This window comes from Staurois parvus, unplaced genomic scaffold (assembly GCF_062004578.1).
Source record: "Staurois parvus isolate SC_StPar_1 unplaced genomic scaffold, SC_StPar_1.0 ptg000397l, whole genome shotgun sequence".
Classification (NCBI taxonomy): Eukaryota; Metazoa; Chordata; class Amphibia; order Anura; family Ranidae; genus Staurois; species Staurois parvus.
Window position 1 is genome coordinate 2,206,624 of NW_028318193.1, and position 27,821 is coordinate 2,234,444.

The following is a 27,821-nucleotide window of genomic DNA, read 5'->3' on the forward strand; positions in this document are numbered from 1 at the left end:
CAGTCACATTCTTAGGCTTGCGCACTGCAACTGCTTTCTTTAAGTCCCACCAGAGGTTCTCAATCGGATTTAAGTCTGGTGACTGCGATGGCCACTCCAAAATGTTCCAGCCTTTCCTCTGCAACCATGCTCTAGTGGACTTGGAGGTATGCTTGGGATCATTGTCCTGTTGAAAGGTCCAACGTCTCCCAAGCCTCAGGTGTGTGACGGACTGCATCACGTTTCCATCCAATATCTCCTGGTACTGAAGAGAATTCATGGTACCTTGCACACGCTGAAGCTTCCCTGTACCTGCAGAAGCAAAACAGCCCCAAAGCATGATTGACCCTCCACCATGCTTCACAGTAGGCAAGGTGTTCTTTTCATCATAGGCCTTGTTCTTCCTCCTCCAAACATAGCGTTGATCCATGGGCCCAAACAGTTCTAATTTTGTTTCATCAGTCCACAGAACACTATCCCACAACTTTTGTGGTTTGTCCACATGGCTTTTGGCATACTGCAGTCGACTCTTCTTATTCTTTGGAGACAGCAAGGGGGTACGCCTGGGAGTTCTGGCACGGAGGCCTTCATTACGCAGTGTGCGTCTTATTGTCTGGGCTGAAACTTCTGTACCCACATCTGACAAATCTTTTCTCAGTTCCTCAGCAGTCACACGGGGACTTCTCTCCACTCTACGCTTCAGGTAGCGCACAGCAGTCGAAGTCAGCATCTTCTTTCTGCCACGACCAGGTAGCGTTTCAACAGTGCCCTTTGCCTTGAATTTGCGAATGATGCTTCCTAAGGTGTCTCTTGGTATGTTTAACATCTTTGCAATCTTCTTATAGCCATTGCCCTTCCTGTGAAGAGAAATCACCTCTTCTCTTGTCTTCCTGGACCATTCTCTTGCCTTCACCATGTTTGTAACCACACCAGTAAATGTCTAGAAGGAGCTGAGTATCACAGTCATTTTAAAGCTGCCTAATTGGTGCTTATTATGCTTGATTGCTGCTCGGTGACATCCACAGGTGTTTTCAATACCTGATGGAAAGCACCTGTATGAACCTCTGTTCTTCAGAGTGGTAGTCTTTAAGGGGTTGAATAATTGTGGCAATGAAGAAACCACATAAGAACCATTTACTACTGTATTACATAAACAATTGATGTCATTTTAGTTGCATTTGGGTAGTTACAACGTCCTTGTAGGATTTGATTCTGAATACAATTCCAAATGTACACTATAGTCCCTAAACCCCTTTACAGCATTGGGGGTTGAATAATTTTGGACACAACTGTATCTTTTAACTTTACCAAGAGTACCTTCTGCTACACCCAACGTGCTGTAGAATTTGGACTCAATCCTCCCCACTGCAGGTGGCCACTCAGTATATACAGTAACTTATTTAGGTATTAGAATAGGACATGACCCATCACCTGTTTACTAACTTACCTATTCTCCAATATTTGATCACCTGTGAACTGGAAGCGTGAATGACGCTTCCTATTTTGTTTTTCGGACAATGCCACCTCTACAAAATGGTCTCTTTTGCTAGATTGCTATATGCCCTGCAAACATTACTCTTATTGCTTAGGTATAAAAACATTCAAAATCTTAATAAGGTCTTATAAGCTTTTCTGTGGCATTCCAAACGGCCGCATATTGCTAGTTGTAAACTGCATCTTTCGAAAAATTAAGGAGGGGTGGGGTTGCCCAATCTCTGTTTATATAATCTTTTGTGCCTCCTCAGGCAGGGCATAGATTAGCTGCTACATCAGTCCACTTACTCTAATTACACCTTAGAGGTGGCCTTGGTATTTCCCCTCAACCTGTCAATGGTGCTCCACTCTCCACTTAAAGTTTTACCTTCTCATTTGACAGTCAACTCATTGATCCGGGCCACTGTGATAGCATGGTGAAAGATATACAAGCTCATAGGTACTCCATCCACCATTTCTTACCATTTACCCATACAAGTTAATCGCATGTTCCCTCCAGGAATGGAGCATCAAGCATTTCTCCTCCGGTATTCCTTAGGTCTGACTCGTGCTGCCTCCTTAACCACTTGCCTACCGGGCACTTATACCCCCTTCTTGCCCAGGACAATTTTCAACTTTCAGCATCATCGCACTTTGAATGACAATTGCGCGGTTATGCAACGTTGTACCCATATGAAATTTTTTTATTTTTTCATATAAATAGAGCTTTATTTTGGTGGTATTTAATCGCAACTGAGTGTTTTATTTTTTGTGCTATAAACAAAAAAAGAGCAATAAATTTAAAAAAAAACATTTTTCTTTGTATCTATTATAAAATTTTGCAAACAGATATTTTTTCTCCTTTACTGATGTGCATTGATGAGGCCGCACTGATAGGCAGCACTGATGGGCACAGATAGGCAGCACTGATGAGGTGGCACGGATAGGCAGCACTGATAGGTGGCACTGATGAGCTGACACTGATGATGCTGCACTGATAGATGGCACTGATGGTCAGCACTGATGGGCGGCACTGGTGGGCAGCACTGCAGGGCACATGTGGGTGGCACTGCTGGGCACAAGTGGTTGGCACTGATGGGCACAGGTAGTTGGCACTGCATGGCACAGGTGGGTGGCACTGTTGGACACAGGTGGGTGGCACTCTTGAGTGGAACAGGTGGGTGGCACTGCAAGACATGTGTGTGGCACTGATGGGCACAGGTAGGCAGCACTGCTAGGAACAGGTGGGTGGCACAGGTGGGCAGCACTGATCATCAGGGCACTGATCATCAGGACACAGCAGTAACTGACGGCGCCAGGTGCATGCCGCTGGGGGCGTGCAGGGGGGTAGGTTCGGGAATGATATCCATGGACGTCCCATCCTTTGGCTATAGCGCAGTTGGAAACTGGTTAATTTGCTTAGGCACCCATATCATGAGAAATTTCTCAGCAGTACCATCTATCACCTCAACATATCTGGAAGAGAGACACAATTCATGTTGATCCACAGTGCTTTTATACCCACCCTGATGGACTCATAAAATCCTCTGCTGGCAGTCTGTTACTGGTGCGGTGTTAGCAGGCCGTTGTTACTTCTTTGTTTCTGGACATGTACAACAATCAGTGATTATTGAGATCTAATTGTTCACTACATCTATGGAATCAAAGCAATGAGGCTACCTAAAGATCCCTCAATCTGCCTACTTAGTTATGCACAGTCAACCAATACTGCCTCCCTGGCCAACGGGCAACCACACTCCTTGAACCCATGGATATATCTCTGTTTACTAACGGCCAGGATGGCCCTACTCAAGGCTTGGACGTCTCCCCACAGTCCATCAATCTCTACGGTCAAGAAGGAGTTGAAAACACTCTAGTATCTAGAAAAACTAGACAATATGCTACAAAACTTTGACCCCACCCCACCAAGCCTTTTTTTAGTCGCTGAAGAGTTTTCATTAAACACCTTTTTTCATCGACTGAAATACATCAACCCATGATTTATTTTTATACTTTTAAGTTCCTCCTATAACTGTATGCTCATCCCCAAAGTTATAGAATGCATCTGTTTATGTCAGTCATCCCTTATCAGTTATGGTTGTTATGATAAGTCATGATTCTGGAATACTATTTTCATCTATCATCTTTTACTCATGTATGTCATTTTTTTATTTTTTTTTTAATTCTTTATTTCAAAGAAATGGCATAACAAATCATACAAAAAGACAAAGAACATCAATACAGAATGTGGTAGAGCACAGCCCACCTCCAAGCACACTGAGACTGTACAGATTGCATGAAGAAAATCACTAATACAAATAAACATTCAGTCCAGGTAGAGATGAACCAAGCCATCCACATCCCTAAGTCACACCACCTCTTCCTTACATGTTGTCCTTTTACCAATAACAATAACATAGAATAAAACATTTAACCACAGTGGAATAACGAAAAGAGAAAGAAGAGAAAAAAAAGGGGGGAGAGAGGGGAGGGATTGCAAGGAGGAGAAGAGGAGGGAGGAGAGGGGGAAACCCGCCCCTCCACCTAACCACCCAGCCACTCACACATGCGATCGCCCCAGACTACCGGAGAATGTTGAGCCTCCCTAATAGGTAGATCAAGATTGGGAAGCTAACACGGTTTGATCTTTATAGAAAAAATATGGGTTCCAGGTTTACCATTATCTATCACCCTGATCCTTGAGCAACATAGTCATGTTCTCCATTTCCTAAATCTTGTTAATGCGAGCCAGTCAATGTGTCTTTAAAGGGGGCAATGGATTCTTCCACATTGCAGGGATGCCACATTGCTGCATTAAGGAGGTGTTTCAAGAGAGAATGCTTGTATCTTTTGTTTGACAGAGGTGTGTTGTGAAGAAGAAAGGCAGCTGGGTTTCTTCCAAGAGTCACCCCGGTCAACGTGTGCACCGTCTGTTCCACCATAGTCCAGAAATCTCTCAGTTTGGGGCACTCCCAGAAAATATGGAGCAAGGAACCCTCAGAAGCCAGGCATCGCCAGCAGAGGTTCGGGACCTGGGGGAACATGCGATGAAGTACCTCTGGCGCCCTGTACCATCTAGTAAGAAGCTTGTATCCCCCCTCCTGGTACCCACTGGCCAGGGAGGCCTTGTGGGCAAAATACAAAATCTGGTCTTTCTGTTTCTGAGAAATGGTAATATTCAGATCCCTTTCCCAATGCTGTTGAAATGGTAATTAGGCCGGGAATTTCAATGCTATCAAGGAAGTGTAGAAATGAGAGAGGGAATGTTGCAGGGGTTCACCAGTCATACAGAGATTTTCAAATGGGGACAGCTCCCTTAGGGAAGTCAGCTCATGTGGGAAAGAGTGCAAGAACACTCCCAGTTGTGCTCACTTCAGAAAATCTAGACTCGAAGAGAAGGCCAGTGTTTAACTCCTGGGACGTCATAAGATGACCGTTCCTGGAGGAATGAATCAAGTAGAACCAGCCTCCCTGATAAAGTGCCTGAAAATGGGGGTTCAAGGTTCCAGACAGGAATCCCACCACCCCTATATTGGGCATTAAAGGACTCGGACAATGGGAAAACATAGTAGCTTTAAAAATATTCCTGGTTATTCAAAGTGTTTCTCCTATCAGTGGGTGTTGTTTGATAGACAAAGGCAGAGAATATTAAGGGTGCCAAGGGAGACCAGCCAGGGGTAATGCAACTGTTGACTGCTCTAGATGTACCCATAACTTTGCTTTGTGTGTATTACACCAATCCACCACTCTAGCAAGTTGTGCAGCCTCATGATACTTCACCGTGTCTGGAAAAACCACCCCTCCCCCAATTTTGGGCAGAGAGAGGATACTCCTCCGCAGTCGTGCCGGCTTACTACCCCAGACGAAGCACAGGAAGTCAGAATGCAGCCTGAGTCAGGGCATAATCTGATATCATAAAAGAAGCAATGATCATGGAGGAGACCAACGGAAGAGCATGCTGCATGATGAATATGTAGTCTATCCTGGAATATGTTTTATGATTATAGGAGTAGAAAGTATAGTCCCTATCATGAGGGTGTAGCAGCCTCCAACCATCCACCAGTTTATGGTCGTGTAGTAGCTTTCTGGTCACTTGCAATTTTGAATACGAGAGGTGAGAGGCTCCTCTCGACACATCCTGTAGAGGGGTCGAGAGCCACATTGCAGTCTCCCCCCAAAATCACTGTCCCTTCACAATGTTGATCCATCAGAGGAAAATAAGATGCTATTGAGGAGACAGTAGGTAGATAATATAGTAGATATTCAGTAGGTAGATACAAACTGACTAAAGTAACTTTTTGCCCACTAAGCTCCCCCCGGACCAGGAGAAATCAACCATCATTATCAGTAACAATTTTGTGTTCCACCCATTGTACTTGTTTTGAGTTATTAGAATCACCACCCTTTAGACAAAGAGGCACTATGATATGTCCTAGGGAAATGGCAATTACCCAACCTCAGAATCTTATCCTTTCGGAAATGGGTCTCCTGGAGGAAGACAAAACATGACCTTTGGCCCCACAATTCGCTCAACAGTTTATAGCGGTTCACCAGGTTTTTCAAGCCCTTCACATTGTACATCATAAAGATAACTTTGGGCATGGTGAGGAACTGCCAAGATGAGAGGTGGAGGGTGGGGAAAAAAAAAGGGGAGAGAGGAGGAAAAGAGACGGTGGGAAGGAGAGGATGAAGAGAAGGGGTAGAGGAGAGGTCAAGGATATGTGTTAGAAAGTAAAGTAGGCAGAAAAAGAGAACAAGAGGAACAGGAAGAAAGAAAAGGGATACAGCAATCCGGGAGCTACCTGCGGAACGCGCTTGCAGAATATAAACCTGGGGTTCCTAAACACCCTGTACCAAGCCCCCAAGTGGAGGAGAAGCATTTATAGGGGGGAAGTAGTCAACCAGGGCAGTGTACCAAGATGTACCAGGAGAACGGGGGGATTAAGCAGATAAAATATAAAAGCAACAGAATAATTCCACTAGCAATATAAAGTACATGGCATCCTCAAAGCTACAAAATAGGTACTCGTGCAGAAACAGTTGAGAGGTGCAAAAAAAATACCCGACTCTTAGATAGATCAAAACACTGCAGTATCCTGTAAAGGTAAGGGAGGAGGGGGAGGTGGAAGGGGGGGGGAATAAGAGGACAAGGAGGGAAAGGGGGGAAGGGAGGGACATGCTGAGAAAGGCGGGATAGAAGGGACTAAAAGGGAGGAGGGAAAGCGAAGAAAAAGGGGGTGAGAAGGAAAAGGGGGCAGGTAAGAGGAAGGAGGGGGGGAAGAAGAAAGAGGAAATGAAAGGAAAATATGGGGGGAATGGGAGGGGGGAGGATACAGAAAAGAGGGAGGGAAAGGAGATGATAAAAGAGGGGGCAGAAGATAGGAGGGGGGGAAAGGATAGAATAAGGGGGGGGGAGGAATGAAGAAGGAGGGGAGGGTTCCAGGTCGACAGCAAGCGACCTCACCGGCTGCTAGATCCAAAATCAGGTGGCAGGCTCCAGCGAAGTCTGGGACTAGAGACCGAGAATCTCTTATGGATTAAGGTGAGACAAGGCAGAGGAAGGCCTAGACTATAATCTAGGTGGTCGTCTCCCTCTCTGCACATGAACCTGAAAAACAGCAGAATATCTAAATTGTTTGGAGCCTAATGGCTATATCCTTATGAGTGCCTATCACAGAAATCATCAAAATTCAGGGAAAACAACAGAACAATATACCTGAGATAACTATTCCTCGTCGAGAACTCTACAACAACCCATTCCCCTGGTGGAAAGAGGCACCCCATTACTGGAGAAGCTGAGGGAGCCAGAGGATCAAATGCATGCCAAAGGCCTCATGTAGCATAAAGTCCTTTGAAAAACCATGAAAAACAAAACGTAACAGAGATATCAATCCAAACCATATAGTTTGGCATTGCCGCCTTAGTAACCTGGAGGGTACTCTACTCATGGGAACTGACAGCTGTGGAGCATAGATAGTACAACTTCCAAATGACCAAGTCATAGGCCCGAGCAAAGACCGAGTTGTCAGTGGACCATATACTCTGAGGTCATTCCTCCCTACCCGTTGGATCTTGATGGATAGAGGCAGGACTCTGGCGTCGGGAGCATGGGAATCTCTGTCTTTGAGGCCAAGGATGGTGACCAGAGGCTGTGGACTGCTTCTCGGGGCTCAGGGAGGTACAGCCAGTCAGGCAATTAAAGAATTAAAGCTGCTACAATTGAGTACGGTGGTGGAGCTGGAAATTCCAAGCAGTGGCCTCTGGAATGCCCTTGAGTCTGACATAGTTCCATCTGCTCTGGTTCTCAGAATCTTCCTGCTGCTATTGCATGGCAAGCAAGCTCTGGCACTGGCAGTGGAGCAGGGTTTCTAGCACAGAAAACCTGGAGTCAGCACTCTCCTGATGGGCCTCCAAGGCCTCCAGCCTCTGTGCAGCTGCTGAGCTAGTGGAGCATAGCTCCAAAATCTCCAAGCATCCCTCGAGTTGGTCGAGCATCAACTGAATGTCTCCTTTTGTGGGGAGTGCCTGAAGAATCTAGCAGATATCCTGCTCCCCTGCCGGAGACAGCGGCGCGGGACTCCTGGACCCAGTGGAATCCTCCATGGGGTCCATCAGCGGCAACACAGGGGTACAGATGTGAGAGCATGGTCCCTCAGGCATGGAGTTTGGAGCCGACGGGGCTGTAGAAGAGGATGCAGATGCGGCCTGCGAGTGGCAGGAAGGTGCCATGGCAGAGCTTGCAGCGGCATCCGCATCCCCCTGGACAGATAGGTAGGGGGTGATATATTGTCGATTGGGCTTGCCGGATGTGTCCAGGGGTTTACCTCATTTCAGCATGGGTGAATGAAGCTAGCGGAAGCAGCAGAATGCAAAGATAACCCCTGTATTGGTACAGAGCTCAGCCTCGGAGCTTCCTTATTCTGCCATAGCTAAGCCACACCACCCCACACACACACACACTCATATGTCGTTAATTGCCATTGACATTCTGTATTTAATTTTTTCTTTTTCACCTTTGCTGTAATATGAAAAATCTGACTAAAAAAAAAAACTGGTGCACTCAGAATCTTGACAACAAAATCTGAAAGCTGATTGGTTTCTATGCAGAGGTGCACCAGGTTTTGCACGCTTCAGTTTTAGTAAATAACCTCCACTGTGTTCTTAATAAAATCTGGAATTACTTAAGTAATTTCCCAACCATATTCAAAGTTTCAAAGACTAGAATATAATTGGTAGGAAAGAAGAGGTATGTCCTGCTCTTAGCAAGAACATATTCATTTATGAGGTACAGTATGGGAGATTTAATGTAGTGAGAGAATCACAAAGCAAATTCTCCTGGTCACCTATTGTCTGAAAAACAACAAACTGTCCTGGTGGCTACAATTAAAGCTAGCCATAGATGGAACATAATTCGGCCAGTTCAGCAGGGACTAGATGAATTTCAATCTATGTATGAGCAGGCTGGTTGTACTGAAATCGATCCATCAATCAACTTCAGTACAACCAGCCTGACATTTTTTTGTCTGATCACTGCCGGAGGCTGTAGCATTGGCAGTGATCATTGTATTCTAATGGCTGGGAAACCTCCAGCTATTAGAATACAATGGATCCACAAGAGGGATTCCCCCGCAATGTGTTGTTGGCGAAATCGAGCAACTTTCTTTCCTGCAAATCGCAGGAAAGAAAATTGCTTAATATATGGCCTGTTTAAAAGTAAGTGAGGTTGCCTACTGTGCTATATATTATATAGATAGCCACCAAAAAAATAAACATCCAAGTGAAATGTGTTTATCAGAGCAGATAAAAAGGTTTCCATAATGTTTTTGCACTGCCCTCATGCATTTTATCAAATATGCTACATGATGTGGTCAAGCAGTATAAACTATACAAATCTATGTAAGCAAAAAATGTCATTTGGCTTACTGCAAATCACAGATTTCACTAGCTAAGATTTTGGCTTTGGTACCACTGAGTGAAAGCTAGTAGGTAATGACTGGCCTATGGTAGACAACGTCATAACGTCATAACGGCATAATAGCAAAATCATGTGCTCCAGTTGTGCCAAGAAGTTCTGAAATTCTCTCTCTCTCTCTCTCTCTCTCTCTCTCTCTCTCTCTCTCTCTCTATATATATATATATATATATATATATATATATATATATAGTGTGTCCAAAAGATAAAATATAAACTGGATAGTGCAGATAAAACTACTATATGCACTTACAAAGGAGTGGCTTCATCAGGGCGTAACACCAAGCAAATGACCCCTTTTCGGAAAGTAGACATCCTAAGCTATCTGCTGAGAGGCATATTGAGTCCATGGAAGATTTATTTTTTTTCACAAGTTTCTGGAAAATTACAAAACCTTTTTTTTTTTTCACACAAAGTTGTCATTTAAATTTTATATTTCTCACACAAGCCATGGGTATATGTGGAATTACACCCCAAAATACATTCTGCTACTTATGCCGAGTATGGGGATACCACATGTGGGAGACTTTTTGGGAGCCTAGCCACATACAGGAGCCTTTGCTGACACTTTTTGTTCACATGAAAAAAAATCTGTATTTTTTGCTAGGAAATTAAATTAAACCCCAAACATTATATATTTTTTTAAAGCAAACATCCTAGTGAATAAAATAGTGGGTGCTGCAATTTTTTATGTCACATAGTACTCGCGCAGCGATTTTTCAAACGCAATTTTTTTTTTATAAATACACTTTTTTTACTTTTAACGGACAAAAACAAAAAATATTGGTCAATTATTTGGTAAAATATAAAAGATGATGGTATGCTGAGTAAATAAATACCAAACATGACATGCTTTAAAACTGCGCATGCCCCGTGCAATGGTGACAAACTGCATACGTTAATATCCATAGGCAAAGTTTTAAAACCCTTTACAAGCTACCATTTTAGATTTACAGTGTTAGAATTACTGCCCTTGATCTGACGTTCGTGGCAATACCTCACATGCATGGTGCAACCGCTGTTTCTATACTGGCACAGGGTCAATGCTCACAGACGCAGATGCGCACGTGCGCAGGGAGAGGGGAGGGGACTTTTTTTTTAAGTTATTTTGAATTTTTTTATTATTTTTACACTGTCCCCTTCATTTTTTTTTTATCACTTTTAATGCTATCACTGGGAATGCAAATATTCCCTATAACTTCAATGGGCATTGTCATATATTCTTTTTTGAGAAATCTGGGTTATATCAGACTCTAGATATCTCCTCTACCCTTATATTATCTAATCAAACCAAGATCGGTGTGATCAGATGCTTTCCCAATTTACAAATGGCACCGTATATATCTTGTGAAAATGAAGTGATGAAATGCTCATAGCTTCTGATTTCTTAGGCTATAGAGATGATTGGCACCATTCTGGTCTCCAATCAGCTCTATGGTCAGCTAGCAGAAACACCGGCTGCATTCTCAGGGTGCCCCGATAGCACGGGACTGCCCGAGAAGGCCGTGGAAGGCAGTGGGGGCATCATCTTCTGCTGCTTGTAAAAGCAACCCTGCAGCTAATTAGCTACCAGGATTGCTTTTACATGAAAGCCGATCACTGGCTGAAAAAAACGATACCAGAATGATGCCTGCAGCTGTAGGCATCATCTTGGTATAACCATCCAAAGTCCAGTGATGTACCAGTACCTCGGTTTACTAATTTAATTTGTTCTGCAATTTTTAAACCTCAACACTGTTTCCCTTAGGAATGCATTAAAAACCAATTTAATCCATTCAGAAGGTCAGAAAAACAGTAAATGCTACTAAAATACCGCATGACTTATTTTATTAACTCATGCGGTATTTTAGTAGTGACAACCATGTGTTAATGTTTCAGCTGTCCCCACTGACAGATGAGTGTAAAAGAATTGCTGGTAATTAAAAAAAATTTTTAATTGCAGGCAATTCACTCAGCTGTCAGGTGCCAGTTTTTAAATGTAATTACCCTTCACTATACAGTAGTTCAGAAATTCTGCAGTCACTTTCCCCCTCCAGCTGAAAGAGAGAAAGTTTCTTTTAGTTTTTTTCCCCAAGTTAAAAGATACAATGTTTCCTTTCAGTTTTTTAAAAGATACAATGTTTCCTTTCAGTTTCTCAAAAGATACAATGTTTCCTTTCAGTTCCTTAAAATATACAAAGTATCCTTTAGCTCTGGGAAACTGACAGCTAATGTTGTAATCTATACTGAAGAAAAAAAAAGATGGCAATTGCATTTAAAAATCAGCACTGACATACACTTAGTATTGTGAAAACAATTTGTAAAAAAATTGTAAACCGAGGCATTTTCAATGGATTTTCATTTGTAAACAGAAAATTACGTTAACAGAGGCATTCGTAAACCAAGGTATTACTGTATATGCTATGTTCTTTTTTTTTGTATGCAGCCTATGGACTGAATGAAAAAAAGAGAAGAAATCTCTGCCAGAAAAAGCATGTGGTATTCCCACCATTGGAATATACCGCCCTGCATCCACCCACTTCTAATGGTGGGCACACATTAGGTCACACTTTGCCACATGCGCCAGTTCCAAGATTGTACAAATAGTCTAAATAGTGGCACGCTTGAATAAAAATTGTCCACGTATAAGTGGTACCCCATATGGAGAAGGATGACACCAAGTCCCAAACTATCTTACCACTGCTCCCGATGTAGTCTTGGCATCTGGGGGGCTCCACGTGACTATCTTTTCCCTCGTAAATCCAAACAATACTTGTGCTCGCCACCGCACCAGCTTTTACTACACTTATGGGGCTCGCCACATCGCCAAGTCATACTGCAGTGCTGGTATTATTATTATTATAATACAGGATTTATATAGCGTCAATAGTTTGCTCAGCGCTTTACAATATAATGGGAGACAATACAGCAACAATACAGTTCAATACAAGAGGGTTAGGAGGGCCTGATCCTGATCCTGGGAGCTTACAATCTAAGAGGTATGTGAAAGACCAGGATGTACTAGACCGTTGGTGCTCGCCAGTTCACCAAAAGGTAGCGCTGCACTAGTACTGGCACTCTGCTGCATATGAGAGTCACCAAAATTTACAGACAAGTGCTAACAGAGATCAGGCCTGATTCTGTCAACACTGCAGTTTTGTGTGTGATGTATCAAGTGACAGTGACCTACTGACACTGCATTTGCTGGGGAAGAAGGGGGAGGGTAAGCGTAAGGGCTAAACACAGGTGTTGGCAAGTGCCTAGGCTAATCCCGCTAATGCTGCATTTTTGGGGATGCTATACTAATGTGAATGCTGGTATAGTGCTGATCTGATCAAAGATATTGATCCGTTCAGACACTATGCTAGCAATGGAGGTTTATTGTGTATGAGCGTGTTCCTGGCAATCAAAGGGTTAAATGTGATGACTGGTGTACTGACAGGCAATCTGACGCCATCTGGGAGGGGCGTGAAAACCAGGGGAGCGCAAATCATGTATATATATGTAGCAGTATTTGTGCTATAGGGCAGTCAGGAAGCGGTTACATAAGCGGTTTGTGTTATGACGCTGCATCACTTTAACTGACAATTGCGTGGTCATGCAACGCTGCACCAAAATAAAATTTACTAATTTTTTTCCCCACGAATTGAGCTTTCTTTTGGTGGTATTTGATCGTCTCTGCGTTTTTTTATTTTTTGCTCTATGAAAAAATGACAATTTTTAGTAAAAAAAAATTTTTTGGACTTTTTGCTATAAAACATATCCAGTAAAAAAATTTAAAAATCAAATTTTGTAATTTTGAAATTTGGCTGACATTCTGACACTGGAGGGGAACTGACTTGGGGTCACTGACATCCCCAGTGACACCAATACAGTGATCAGTGCAAAAAAAACAAAACACTGACACTGTACTAATGGCACTGGGGAAGAAGGGGTTAACTTTTTTAGGCAATCAAAGGGTTAACTGTGTGAGGGGAGTGTTTTACCAGTGGACAGGGGTGTGAACTTCACTGTTGCAAGCTGTCCTGGAAAGCTAAGCTCTGCTCTCTGGAACGGTGAGCTTGGAACTGACAGGGAGCAGGGCTGCATTGAAAACAAGTGTCACTGTTTGCCAGCAATTGCTGGGACCCGGCGGGTGATGACCAGCCGGGACCCAGTGATTGACACCCGCAGCTGCGATCGGCAGTGTGGGTAGGGCGGTCACGCGCCTCACGTGCGCCCCCTACCCGATATGCAAAATCACGTATATACTGTATATGTGATTTTGCGCAGTAGATGTACTGTGGCTGGACGGCAACCAGTTAAATAACAAGCAGGTTTATACTTACCTGTTCTGTGCAATGAAATTGCACAGAGCAGCCCCAAACCTCTTCTTCTCGAGTCCCCCTCCGCCACTCCTGGCTCCTCATCTTCTTGGTGTGCCACAATAGGAAGCCTATCGTGACACAGCTTCATGCTGGATCCTGACAAAGGCAGTGAGGCTTGGCCCCACCCCCCACTCCCTCATCACATGATTTGACTGACAGCAGTGGGAATCAATGGTAAAGCCTGTGAGAGTGAGAAGAGGAGAGAGCTGCTGCTCTTGTGCACAGTGCTGGATCAGGATCTGGCTCAGGTACAGTAAGTATTAGCGGGGCTCAAGAGGCAATACTTTTACCTAAACATTTTTTACCTTAACCACTTCAATACCGGGCACTTTTACCCCCTTCCTGCCCAGGCCAATTTTCAGCTTTCAGTGTTGTTGCACTTTGAATGACAATTGTGATGTCATGCAACACTGTACCCATAAAAAAATGTTATCAATTTTTCACACAAATAGAGCTTTCTTTTGGTGGTATTTAATCACCATTGAGTTTTTTATTTTTTGCTAAATAAAAAAAAAACTGAAACTTTTGAAAAACAATGCATTTTCTTTGTTTCTGTCATAAAACTTTGCAAATAAATAACATTTCTTCATACATTTAAGTCAAAATGCATTCTGCTACATTTCTTTGGTGAAAATACCCCAAATTAGTGTATATTATTTAGTCTGTAGGAAAGTTATAGCGTCCACAAACCATGGTATATATATCTGACAATCGATCAATCCTGATGTACTAGAGGCCCATCTCATTTCTTGAAGCCCGAAAATGCCATGATAGTACAAATACCCCACAAATTACCCATTTTTTTGGAAATAGACAGTTCAAGGTATTTAGTAAGAGTCATGGTGAGTTTTTTGGAGGTTGTAATTTTTTGTTACAATTTTTCAGAAAATGTAGAAATGAAAAAAAAAACCACAATTTTTTCTTTTTCATATTGTCACCAGTCCAGTACAGCGTTATTATATAACTGGTGTGCTGGTGATCAGAGACACTGACTGGTGACAGTATGTAAAAAAAAAAATTAAAAAAATTATAATTTTAATTTTATTTTTTCAAAATTTTCTATTTTTTTTTTATTACATTATTTTTCAACACACTGTGACCAAAGCAATACAATGTTACCATAGTAACATTGAACTACTCTGGGCAAGCGATCAGGATTTTTTTTTAACACATTATGAATGCTAATACCAATGTATTTCATTGATATTTGCAATAATTCTTACTGAATGAAACTGATTCCTTCAGTCTTTTGTTGTGATTAGCTGTGATTGGACAAAGCTCATCACATGATACAGATGAGCTGTAATTGGCCCTGTCTGTACCATGTGACTGCTTTGACCAATCACAGCTAACAATACATTTGTATACAATGGATGGCATGACAGGAGGCCATCCATTGTATACAATTGACATGTGATCTGCTATGATTGGTCACAGCGATCACATGACACTGGCAATGGGCAGGTGTAGTGACACAGCCGGTGACAGATTGCACCACTGCATGGCCCGTGGCCTCATAAGCGGCTCCTTTTGACAGGACATCATATGACGCCCAGTCACAATAAGGAGTGTCCCGCCCAGCCGTCAATCTGCTATAGGCCATGAGGGAAGGTGTTAATGCAAGTAGTTTAGGATTTAAAACTACTGTGATTTTGAAAGGAGAATGAGATAGGGAATGATCATTGTTCAGATTCAGGAGTTTTTGTTAAAGTGGTAAAAAACTCCAACACAAAAAATGTAATATATTATATATTGCAACTTACCACTCCTTCAATGGATTGCAATGGCCTTTTTGTTTATTTGTTGTTTTTTTTTAGGTTTTTTTCAGGATAATTCTAGAACAATTTGAGGTTTTTCTGAGATTATTCACAGTTCACTGAGAGGAGCATTTCAGTTGTAGTTGACCTTCTGTCACAAGTTAGCCTGCAGTTTCTTTATTATGTATTCTTATCTCCTTGCTTCAGTGCTTTTCCTGATTCCCTTCACATGTGTGGTTTGTCTGTGCTCACCTCTGGGCATCACCTGCTGTTCTCTGGGTTTTATTTCCTTCCCTTCCATCACTTCCTGGCCAGCCTCCTAGTTTTCTTGTCTATATAAGACATGCTCAGTCTAGCCCACTTTGTCTGAGCTTCCGTTTGTTGCTACTCCTGTATCCTGTATCTGACTACCTGTGTACTGACCCCAGCTTCCTTCATCGACTGTGCTTGTTTTGCGTCCGTCCTGACCTCGGCTTGTCTATCGGATTTCCTGTTGTCTCCTGCCATTATACTCTGCTCATGCAAGCGATCTCCGTATCATCAGCTGGGCATACCTACCCGGTTCTAGCTTGCTGCAAGTCCATCCCCACCATCAGGGGCTCTGGTGAAGAAGGCTGGGGCTTAGACTCCTTGCCCTGGGGAACCCCGAGTCGGTGATCTACAAGGGCTCACTACCACAGGTGCTTGACACCACCTTCATGCCTACATTTGACCTTATGATGTACAAAAGCACAGACTTTATAACATCTTCAGAATAAAAATGAGTCTTAGAGATGCAACTGGTTAAATGCAAAATACATGTGAGACTAGTATAGAAGAAGTACACTGTTCTATTTCTTGTAGCACTTTGCACTACTAGTTCTATCACTTTATTGCACTGAGATCTACTCCGGTAAATAAAAAAAAAAAAAACAACACAAAAGAGCAACAATATGGATTGTAAAATAACTGCCTGTTTTGTTACCTCAATACCAAACCATATGCATTAAAAGCACTTGGGTCAAAATGTGCTCATCCTATTAATAGGCCACATGACACCATTTAGTGGCCAATACACATTTGTCATTAGGAAAGAAATGTATACCATATCTATCACAGTCAGGTAATTTTTGCTGTAAAACACATCCAAATATTGCAGAACTTGTAGAATTGTCATGCAACTGGTATTGTTTTTCTGTAATTTATCTATATTGATTGTGATTCATTCATTTGTAAAAATAAATAGTTTGCAGGTATAATAAGAAAAAAAGTATACTCTAACCCTTGTCTCTAATATTTCTCAAAATCCCTATAAAAGGGCATTTAGCCAAAAACAGTTACTTATATTCATTAATCTACAGTAAAAACAGTAAACCCTTTTTAAAATTATATAGCTTTTTTTAGCATTTCATGCAAACCCTAAACCCACACTTATTTAAAGTGCTAATAAATGCTCTGCGCCAAGCAGTAGCTCTTCCCTGAAGCATTGCTTCTAAAAATTGTTCTGTTGTTTTGAGATTCATGGATAAGAGATTTGGGATTTACTGCTTGACAGCTCCTGGGATAGGCCTGGGGTTAGGTGAAGCACCATGCAAACATGTAATCCAAAAATAAGTAGAGGCAGGTTTCATAGCACCAATGTCATCGTTCTGAAGTACAAAGTCAGGAGAACAAGTAAAAAAAATGGTAGAGATCATGAGTACATTCCTTGGCAGAGAAACTCAAAGCCAGATATATTTTTTATGTAATCTATGCAAAGCTTCTGCATTGAAATAATTTTTGAATTCACAGTATAATCTATGAGTTTAGAAAATCAAGAAATATTGGATGCTGTTAATATGTGTATACTTCATTTGTGCCTTTTTCTTATTTGAAAAATTATACTTTTCTTCTATAGGAGTGTAAGCCTTGTAAAATATAATACTACATGTGTATGTTTCTAATGTGTTTGCAGTTTAAATACATATACTGTATGATATGACAACATATTATTGTTTTATTTATTTTAGGAAAGAGACCTTTTCATGACATTTAACATATCAATGCATCGTTCCTGGTGGATGGAAAATGGTCCAGGATGCATGGTTACCTCAGTAACTCCAGCTCCAGAGTGGGCACCAGAAGATCATCGTTATATAACTATTTCTGAGTGCTTGTTAGAGTACCAGTATATAGAAGTGGCACACAGCTCCCTTCAGATCTTTTTTGCTGTAAGTAAAAAGATTTTGTGCCCTAACACATATTGTGGCTTGTATTGTTAGTATTTGAGCGTAAAAGAAAAAGTCTCCAAACAATGAATTAAGAATTTTGTTTAAAGTTAAGACATACGCATTTAAAAATTCTATTGTTGAAATAGCTATTGACTTGTTTTTATGAACAAAACTAAAACACTTGTATCATTCCACATACAAAACTTTATAAAGTAAATAGAGATTAAATATATTGTACCAGTTAGACTTTATAATAGGTAGGAACCTTGACTTAACTGGTCTCTGGTGACATGCTTGAGTACATTGTGTGATTATGTCCCCCTAAAACCATAATTTTATGTACCAGGGGACTTTTTGTAGGAATTGGTACAGGAAAGAACATATATTTTAACACATGGCAGTAGTTTTTGCTGTTCAGACACTGAAACCCCAAGCCAATGAAGAAATATTACAGAAAATATATGATGTGTATGTTGGCAAACTTTTTCGGCTACATTCTTTCATCTGTTTTACATTGAAAAAGCTTTGTAATTTTAAGGTGGCTCTACTATTTACATATTGGTATTAGATTGGTGGATTTAGTGAAGAATCACCAGTACACAAATACATAGACAGGTATGATGATCACTACTGAATTTATATTTAATACCCCCTTTGGCCAGCTACCTTGTGTTGTTTACACTTATACTTCATTTGACTATATAACCTTAGTAGCAGACTATCAAAAGACATCACAATCACATAAGGTAAGCTGAAGCTGGGGAAGGAAAGATAAAGATAACATTTGCCCATGCTGCTATAATATACCTAGAACTAACAGATAGAAGAGTATTCTACTAGCAGTTCAGGTTCTAGATATGCAGACCCAGTGTGGGTAAATTGATTACAATGCTTGCTGTGTGTTAAGTAAAACAGGAAATTATACTAATATGCAAGGCTGTATTTACAATAATGATACCTGTGAGCCAGTGCCTGGGCAACAATGTAAAAGGAGGGCAGCACTAAACCTCAAATTTTACAAACTGTGATTATTTTTTCATATCTTATTTCCTTAAAGCTGAACTTCTCCTCCTTCAGATTTGGCACATCATTTTTTTTTTTTGGGGGGGGGGGATGAGCTGGTACCTGTTTTTGCAAGGTGATCTGGGCAGACGTTCGACCCCCTCTTTCCCCTCAGCCTTCTGGGACCTGTCTTTTTCCAGAGCAGCCTGTATTTTTCTTGTGGTTACCTATGGGTTTTCCTTTGTATCCCGAACAATTCTTCTGGCAGTTGTGGCTGCAATCTTTCTTCGTCTACCTGTACGTGGCTTGGTATCAAGAGGTCCCTGAATTTTCTACTTCTTAGTGGAAGTTATGACTGGCATATTCAAGGCTTTGGACATCTTTTTATGTCCTTTTCCATCTCTATAAAATTCCATTACCTTGTTATGCAGGACTTTTGACAGTTCTTTCTGATCCCCATGGCTCAGTATCTAGCCCAGTCAGTGCTTCCATGTAAGAGCTAACAAACTCATAGACTATTTATACACTGACACTAATTACAATTTAAAAAGCCACAGATGTGGGATATTAACCTCTAATTGGCAATTTAACCTGTATGTGTCACCTTGTGTCTCTGTAAGGCCAAACATTCCAGGGTATGTAAACTTTTGATCATGGCTATTTGGGTGATTTCTGTTATCAATATGATTTAAAAAGGAGCCAAACAACTATTTGATAATAAATGGCTTCATATGATCATCAACCTTCAATAAAAGAGCATTTTTTGGCATGATCAGTCATATTTTCAATATCAATGCTGACATTTCACAATTTCTGCCAGGGTGTGCAAACGTTTGAGCACAACTGTAGACTGGAATTTTTTTTATACAAGTAATGGCGCGATCAGCGACTTATAGCAGGACTGTGGGACTGCAGCAGGCATTCTGACACTGGAGAGGAACTGACTAACTGTCACTGACATCCCCAGTGACACCAATACAGTGATCAGTGCCAATAAAAAGCACTGACATACGAATAACACTGGGCAGGAATTGGCTAACATCTGGGGCAATCAATAGGTTAATTGTGTGCTGTGTGTGTTTTACTGTGTGCTGTGTTTTACTGTGTGAGCAGTGTGTAAGCTATGCAGAGCAATACAAAGCAGCATGCTGGAGCTGACAGGGGAGAGATCTGTATTGTTTACATACAGACCTCTCCTCTGTCACTGTTCCTCGGTGATCGACAGGTGCTGGCGGGGAATCTCCGGCCGGGACCCGGTGATTGACAATTGAAGTCGCCAATGCGCATGCCCCCTACCCGGAAATATACGTATATACACGTGATTTTGTGCAGCATTGCCACCTTGTAGCAGTATTTCTGCTATAGGGTGGTCAGGAAGCGGTTACGTGAGTTGTCTCTACATATTTGCAACCTAATTCAGCTAGAGAGCTGTAGTAGAATAGAGATGCAGGGAGTGTTGGAAGCAATCAATGTAGTTCAATAATCATCAAAACAACTCTCCATTCTCTTGTTTGATAGTCTGTATAGTCTAAAAATTGTACATTTAACGTACTCTATATTCTCCTCTAATAACATATTCTAGCAGTAGTTTTTACTAAAGTAAGCACGTGACACAGGGTTTAAGAGATTTATAAAAAAAGTTATTCAATCGCCTGAAGTCTAAATACAGCCCTGCTAAAATGACTTCTTGTCTACAGATTGAACGTCTATGTATGCCATCAACACAGCTAGGATTGTTGACCCAGGTGATATCCAACTTTTGTAGGGGAATAGGAAGATTTTTTTTTCCTTGTTGTAGCAAATTGCACCATGCTTTTTAAGGATGTTTTGCCTTTCTGTGCATTTAGGGTTCTGTGGGAGCAAGTTTAACATTTATTTACAGCATGTCAGTTGGTTGAACTTGATGGATATGTGTCTTTTTTCAACCTGACTATGCAACTAAATAAACAACCACAGTCAATTGTGTGTCAGTGTAATGTTTTGACATTTTCCAAAGGTTTTATTTTTACAGTGTCAAAAATTATAAGTAAGTTTAAACAATTTTTCCTTTCACAGTATACATTATTTTTATCAAAACCAGTGGTGTCACGCTCCACTATTAATAATATATATCTATATAAAATTATATTAAATAAATTAATTAAATCAATTAAAACAAATTATAGCTAGTGAATGAGTCCGATATATTTCCTCGGCGTGATATTGCAATCACGCTGGTGCTGCATGTATATCTTTGAAAAATCCGTGATATTGTAGTGTTTTCTAATGGTGTAATACAAAATAGATATAGTCCACCAATCTTAAATAGTGTGCTCCTTCACCAGTTGTGCTTTCACCTGACGTATATGACCAAACCGTTAAGTGAGGTCATACAAGCTTGTTTACTTTTAATTGGGCTCAGAGGTGAACAGATGGGTAAATCCCTGTTTCCCAGTTGAATGAATGGAGTTTTTCCCTTTTCCCAGCAGGGGGGTCTCGCCACTTCTTAGGGACCTTTTTCCTGGAGGCGGATGGATGGATGGAGTTATACCTCTTCCCAGTAGGGGGTCCATTCACTCCCTTCAAACTTTTTCCTACATTTCACCAGTCACTGGACCAATTTAATTCTGAGCTTTAGGCTGGGCAGTGCTGTATTAACCCAACCCAAAAGCTTGTATGACCTCACTTAACAGTTTGGTCATATACGTCATTTGAGAGCACAACTGGTGAAGGAGCACTCTATTTAAGATTGGTGGACTATATCTATTTTGTTTTACACCATTAGAAGACACTACAATATCACAGATTTTTCAAAGATAAGCATGCAGTACCAGCGTATTGCAATATCACGCCGCGGAAATATATCGGACTCATTCACTTGCTATAATTTGTTTTCATTTATTTAATTAATCTATGTAATTGTAATATAATTTTATATACACATATATATATATATATATATATATATATATGTTCATATAATATTATTGATATTTATTTATATCACTGGTTTATTTATATTTATTTATATCACTGGTTTTTATTTGCTTTGACACACTGGTAAGAGTATGTGTATAGTGTAAGCAACCCATTCATTCATTTATTTATTTATTATTCTGTACACCAGCTTAATTTATTTATAATTTATTGTATATATACCAAACACACGGTGATATTTTATTAACCTGTTGGTTTCTTTATACATACATTCACTTAAAGTACACACCATAGTAGCTCACAAGAATCACGTTTATTATTATGTACATTATTTTATAACTTTTTTGTTGTCCTGAGAGAAAAACTACCTTTATGATTTTCAGACATGCTATATGCTGTACTTGGTCTGGAAATTGCCATCAGCAGACTTCTGAATCTCCTAGATGGATTTCAAGGTATAAAATAACTGCACCTCATAGGCTAAGCAGTTGTATTCTTGGACATAATGTAACATAAAAGGTGTGGTGATTGGCTCAGCTCATACAATTTTTTTTACATGTTTGGCAAAGAGTTATAAGGATTTTTATTTGCTGATTGCAGTTAATTGTTACTCAGTAGTTTAGGGTAACTAAAATTGCCCATTTGTCATAGTCCTATATAGCCATCTACTGTAAGTAATTATAACATTTTTGCTTCTGGCCCCAATAAATATATACTCCATTTTGGAAAAGTTATTTGCTGTTTTTGCGAAATGTAAAAAAACATTTTCTGCAATGCTCATCTTGGATTTTGCACACAGTAATGAGCTATTTTAAAGCTGTGCTAAGCACATGAAACACATTTTCATTCAGATAATGAAGTACTTCATTAATCTGATAATTACAATGTAAAGCTTTTGTAATGAGCATGCACCAGGTTGATAATGACCCTGCCAACATTGCGTAACCCCAGTTCTTGTTTTTGGCTTGTTCAAGTAACTCTGCTACGGTCATTATACTATTGGTACATGCCTTTAACTGAGAGTTTAATTAGCAAAGAAAATACCGATTTTAAGGCTTTATTACCATCATCAACTGACTTTCCAGTGTTCTAGCTCAATGATTATTTCCACCAATCTGTAACGAGTACCAACATCTCTGTGCATGTGGCAATAGATGTTTTGCAGTCACTTTCCATGGCAATAAACAATAACATTTTAATGTAGCAATTTGGACTTCTTTCAGCTCCACTATCTGTGCACCTCAGCTTCATTGTGTCCTGCCTCCTTCACTAATGATAGCTGCTCTGTGCTTTTTTCTGCACAATAAAAAACAAACATAATGGAAAGATGAAAGCACACAGAATACATTTTGGCATAAGCTAATGGAAATGAGTGATTATTAATTTAATACCAATGCAGCATTAGTTTGTTGTTACAGGCGACAGCTTTATTAAAGTGTGAAAAAGAAAAAACAAATCTTACAATAAAACCTAGCAACCTATACTTTTTCTTTTTTTAACAGCAAACAATGTCATACTTACACAAAAAATTTAGGTCAGCATCACAAACCATCTATATGACACTAGTCCTATTCTGTATTTTTTATACTTTGCAATTGAAATTAAAATGTATTTGAGCTGGCAACTTTGACAGACCATCCAACGGTTAGGGGGGCCAGTAGCACAGGGGCCCAGTACTATCTGGCTACATAGTTGTTCATCCTGTCAACAATACTTTTTAGTAAAATATTTTGGTTAAAATGTGTGTATATGTAATACATACTGTACATTTCTTTCAGATCTGTTTTATGTAAGCAATTGGTATTTTCATTTTTTTAATCAGAATTGATTTTACAATAAACTTTAAAACCAGTTAACAGTGAAACATGAAAAGGGTCTAAAGACTTGGTACATACAGTATGTCAGTATACAAGTAGATATATACATAGTTACATGGTGAAGGGTAAACATGCAAATAAACAGCAGAATCTGTGTGTGTACGTAGTAAAGAAGCTACATCTCACAGGTGTCATTACCCAAGAAATGTGGAATAAGAATGAATGGGGGGGGGGGGTGAGGAGGCCCAAAAGAGCACTAGTGAAATGCCACTGATATGGCCAGGTAAGGAGGGAGAAGGATGAACAATGGTGTGGCATCTGAACTTTATAAAAGGTATAGGACACAAAACACATATGCAGCAGCCAGAACTGAGCTATAAGCACATCATACAGTTATACCTTGAGCATCAACCCAGTTTATCCAAATTTTGTAAAATTTTCTCGGGTAGTTCTTTTTTTGCGTAATTAATCTTGTATAGGGGCAGTGTCCCATTGAGGGAGGTTTTTCAGCCTCGAGGGATTGGTGAGTTAGCGAATTTCCAATACAAGTGTATCTTCCATCTAGCATAGGATGATGCATAAAAACAAAACATTTTTGATATCTAGAAGCTTCAAGGGTGTCTGTGATTCCCAGAAGAAAAATGAGGGGGTCTGTGGGTAACTTCATAGACACTACTGTATTATTAGTATGAACTACATCCCTCCAGTAAGTCTGAAGCTGGGGACATGTCCAGAATATGTGAATAAATATACCCACCTCCATACCACATCGAGGGCACATAGCCACCAGCATAGAATAGATCCTAGATAATCATTGAGGGATGAAATACACTTGGTGTAGGAACTTTATTTGAATGAAGTGATCCTTGGCTGCAATCATGTCTGGCAGGAAGTGTTATAGGCATTCCTCCTAGTCGTCTGTGAACAGCGAGGGGATATCAGTAGACCAATGGTTATAAAGAGAGGTCATGTGTGGTGTGTTTATTAAAAATAGGGTATTATATAAAGCAGAGAGTGATTTAGTCAATTCCTCTTTACTTAACAAGCTCTTTACTGGGTTAGATGTCAGCGTCAGCTGTCTCTGGAATTGAGGACCATGCTTTACAATTGCAAGTAGAAAAAAAACATGGTGTTTGGTAACTAAAAAGTGGTTTTAAGTGCATCAAAGTCTTGATCCCTAACAGGCCCAAAGTTGAGGGTCCGGAATAAGAGATGCATTCAGTTTCCCCAAAGTGGAGTGTGTGGAGAGATGGAGTCCTCTTGCCAAAACTGCAACCTGACTTGCCTCCAGAATCAAGGAGTAGTGTGTATAGGTACTGTGATCATCGCATTAAAACAGAGGGCCTCAAAAGGATACATTTAAAGCTCTGCATAGGAATCTAACAGCATAGCTGCTAGAGTGACAGCGGCATTGTTGCGTGGTTGGACATACTACCATTGTACCATCCCCAGCACAGGGGCCCAGTAGTAGTTTAGAAATGCTGCTTCTTTTTTTTACATACTTTCCATGTATTTTCTACTGTCCTGTCAGCTTACAAAAAAGGAAATGGACATACATACCTCCGTACAGGGGCGGACTGACATCCCCTAATTTCTGTGAAAATGTTGAGCAAATGAAAAATCTCATTCTATCGAGTATCCCATATATCTAAGACAATGTAGTTATAAAGCATAGATTGACTGGAGTGCTTTTCCCTATTTATTTCCTCTGTCCTTTTCACTCCCCCTGTTTCTGTTATTGCCTTCCTTCTTCTTTTAATCCATGGTTACACAGGTTTCTTCCCTGCTGGTCTTTGTATTGATGAAAAGTCCATAAAGTTGCTTCTCTTCTCTGGTCATGTGGTTGCCCCCTCACCTATGTTACAACATACAATGCAAGACTAGTGATCACTGTGGGTCCTGCATTGTATATCATGATGTTGAGGGCCCACCCACATCAAAGAGAGTTAGGGAGAGTGCCAGGAACCAAGGTAAGTATTGCTACCTATTATGTCTCCCTAGATTAAAAGGGCACTAGATCCTGAATATACAGAGGCAGGGGCGCACTGACCATTTGGAAACTCGGGCACTGCCCGAGGGCCCAGGGTCAGTAGGGGGCCCAATGAGATGCCCCTGGTACCTTTTTCATAGGCTTTTTTGAGTTTGGGCAAGGACACAGGGGCCCCATGATCCCCTATTGCCCAGGGGCCCCATGAGTTGTCAGTCCGACCCTGTTTAACAATATATGTGAACCAAGTGACACAAAACCTAACTAGCACACAATTTCAGGGGAAACCCAAACCTGTGGGCTTCAGTAACATTTTGACTACTGAAGCCAAATGAAAAAGCAGATCTATTTATCATAAACGCATGCAGGAGGGCTGCATGCAGGGAGAGCAACACAACACATAATATTAAATTCAAAAGACTTGCTCAAACTTGCTGGGACTTTCTAATACATTTTATATGTTCCAAGGTGGGTGGGACTTAACTATCTAACTGTTTTGTAGTTCTATCCTTGCTTCTGATGGAATTCACTGAGATGATAATGCTAATTCACATAGCTTGTTACTTGCAGCAGTTCCTCCAGATAACAATTCTTCAAAATACAGAGAGCAAGTAATCAGGGTCCACCTGGTGGCCCACTTAAGTATATATCTCTTTTAAAATCCTTCCAGGAAGGAGGATGATTTAATTTCCTTTCTGTCGGGACCCCTTGAATAGCTTGGGTAGAGCATAGCTCACATAGTTGCTGTGAATGAGAAGAAGAGGAATAATTGGGGAGCGCACTAGCGCACTCTAGAGACTGAGATTGACCGCTTTGATTCCCCTTCGAGAGGTTCGCTTGAAGCTGAGCACAGAGGTATACAGCTATATTCACAGAGACTTGCTATATCTATCTGAATTAATAAAACAGTGCATAGATACTTGAGAGAATGTTTGACACTTTATTGGAACTGTGGCTGATGCAATAAAATTGAGTTGGACCAAGCTAAGTGTTGAGAAAGTCAACTGGTGTAACCAATGGTAACACACACCTGGTCTAGCTAGGGGCCAATGGTGGATAGGCAGAGATAGGTACTATCCTGGGGTCACAAGAAACCTCCAGGCCTGAATTATCTGGCATCCCAGACATCCAGGTGTCAAGAGAGAGTAGGAGCATGGTGAGTTGGCTTGCAGTTCGGCCCCATGTCACTGGCACACCATGCATGTGGATAGCAGGTAGACGCATGAATCTGTGAGGGCTCTGGTTGTACTATAGGTCAGTCAGTGAACCTGGGTGAGCCCTGTATGCTGGCTGGGTCCCATGGAGTGGGTAGTAGGTGCTTCTAGCATAAACAGGTGGCCCTACCCACAAGCAATCTCCTAAGTGGAGGTGTAAATAGCATTCTAACACAAGAAATACAGATGCTGCACAATAGGTCTTCTAAATACAAAATATACATGCAAAATATCTGCTTAATCAAAACTAAATGTTTGATAAATAAAATGCATGTTCCATTTCCCCCTTCACTGTACTACAATATATACAAGCAAAGGGGAAGCACAGATAACCAGAACTGGGACTGGGATCAAGCGGAGCAGAGATAAGGGAACAAGATACAGGGGGTAGGGGGTACAGGATACAGCAGGGAGCAGGATCAGGATTATAAGCAAGCAGATTCTGTATTCAGTTAACTGGCAAAACACTGAAGCACTGAGAAAAATCAAGGGAGGAGTTACTGTATATACCTTCCAAATGCCACCATCAGGTGAAGCCTGATTACTGGAATCTGCTAGCTGCTGGGACACACCTGCTAGTGACCACGGGAACTGCACCTTTCATCTCCAGCAGGTGATTCTATTTTTTTTTAGAAAATGTCACTATAATTAATCAGGGGAAAATTAGATTTTCAGAATGAGACAAGTGAGTTACATTTTTGGATATTTTGTGCACTTTGGTGATCACAATCAGAATATATATGACAATGTATCTTATATCATGCTACATCTCTAGCTAATGTACGTGGAAAATTTTTCTGTTAAACCAAAAATATACAATAACATAGAAATAGTATTCTGCAGTCTGTGCGATGTCATTTATTACATATAGGCAATATATGTGAACATTAGACATTTTTAGAGTTGGTGTTGCATTATTTTTTTTTTGGCATTTTCCATAAACAAAGCACCCGGGATTCGAGTGGTGTGGTCAAAAGGCAATACATTAAGTATAGGGTCAATTAATGGGGTCCCTTCCCTTCTGAAAAGTTTGATTGTCATAAACTCATATACAAAGGCAGAATGATGATTCAGTTAGACTATTGTCCTTGAACAGATTGCTAGAATGCCTTCAGAAGATAGACTGGTTTTGATGAAAAGGGTGTCTCTCTGCCTATGCCTGGATAAAC

The 27,821-nt window shown here is 40.8% G+C and overlaps 1 protein-coding gene across 3 annotated transcripts in view; it reads left to right on the top strand.

Moving 5' to 3' along the window:
• The window catches only part of NKAIN2 (sodium/potassium transporting ATPase interacting 2), a 1,142,378-nt gene that overhangs the window by 800,906 nt on the left and 313,651 nt on the right, over positions 1–27,821 (top strand). For all 3 annotated transcript variants that reach the window (XM_089686435.1, XM_089686437.1, XM_089686436.1), the window contains exon 4: positions 17,516–17,716. In XM_089686435.1, coding sequence (XP_089542561.1) covers positions 17,516–17,716 — 201 coding nt within the window. The remainder of the gene's footprint in view (positions 1–17,515; positions 17,717–27,821) is intronic.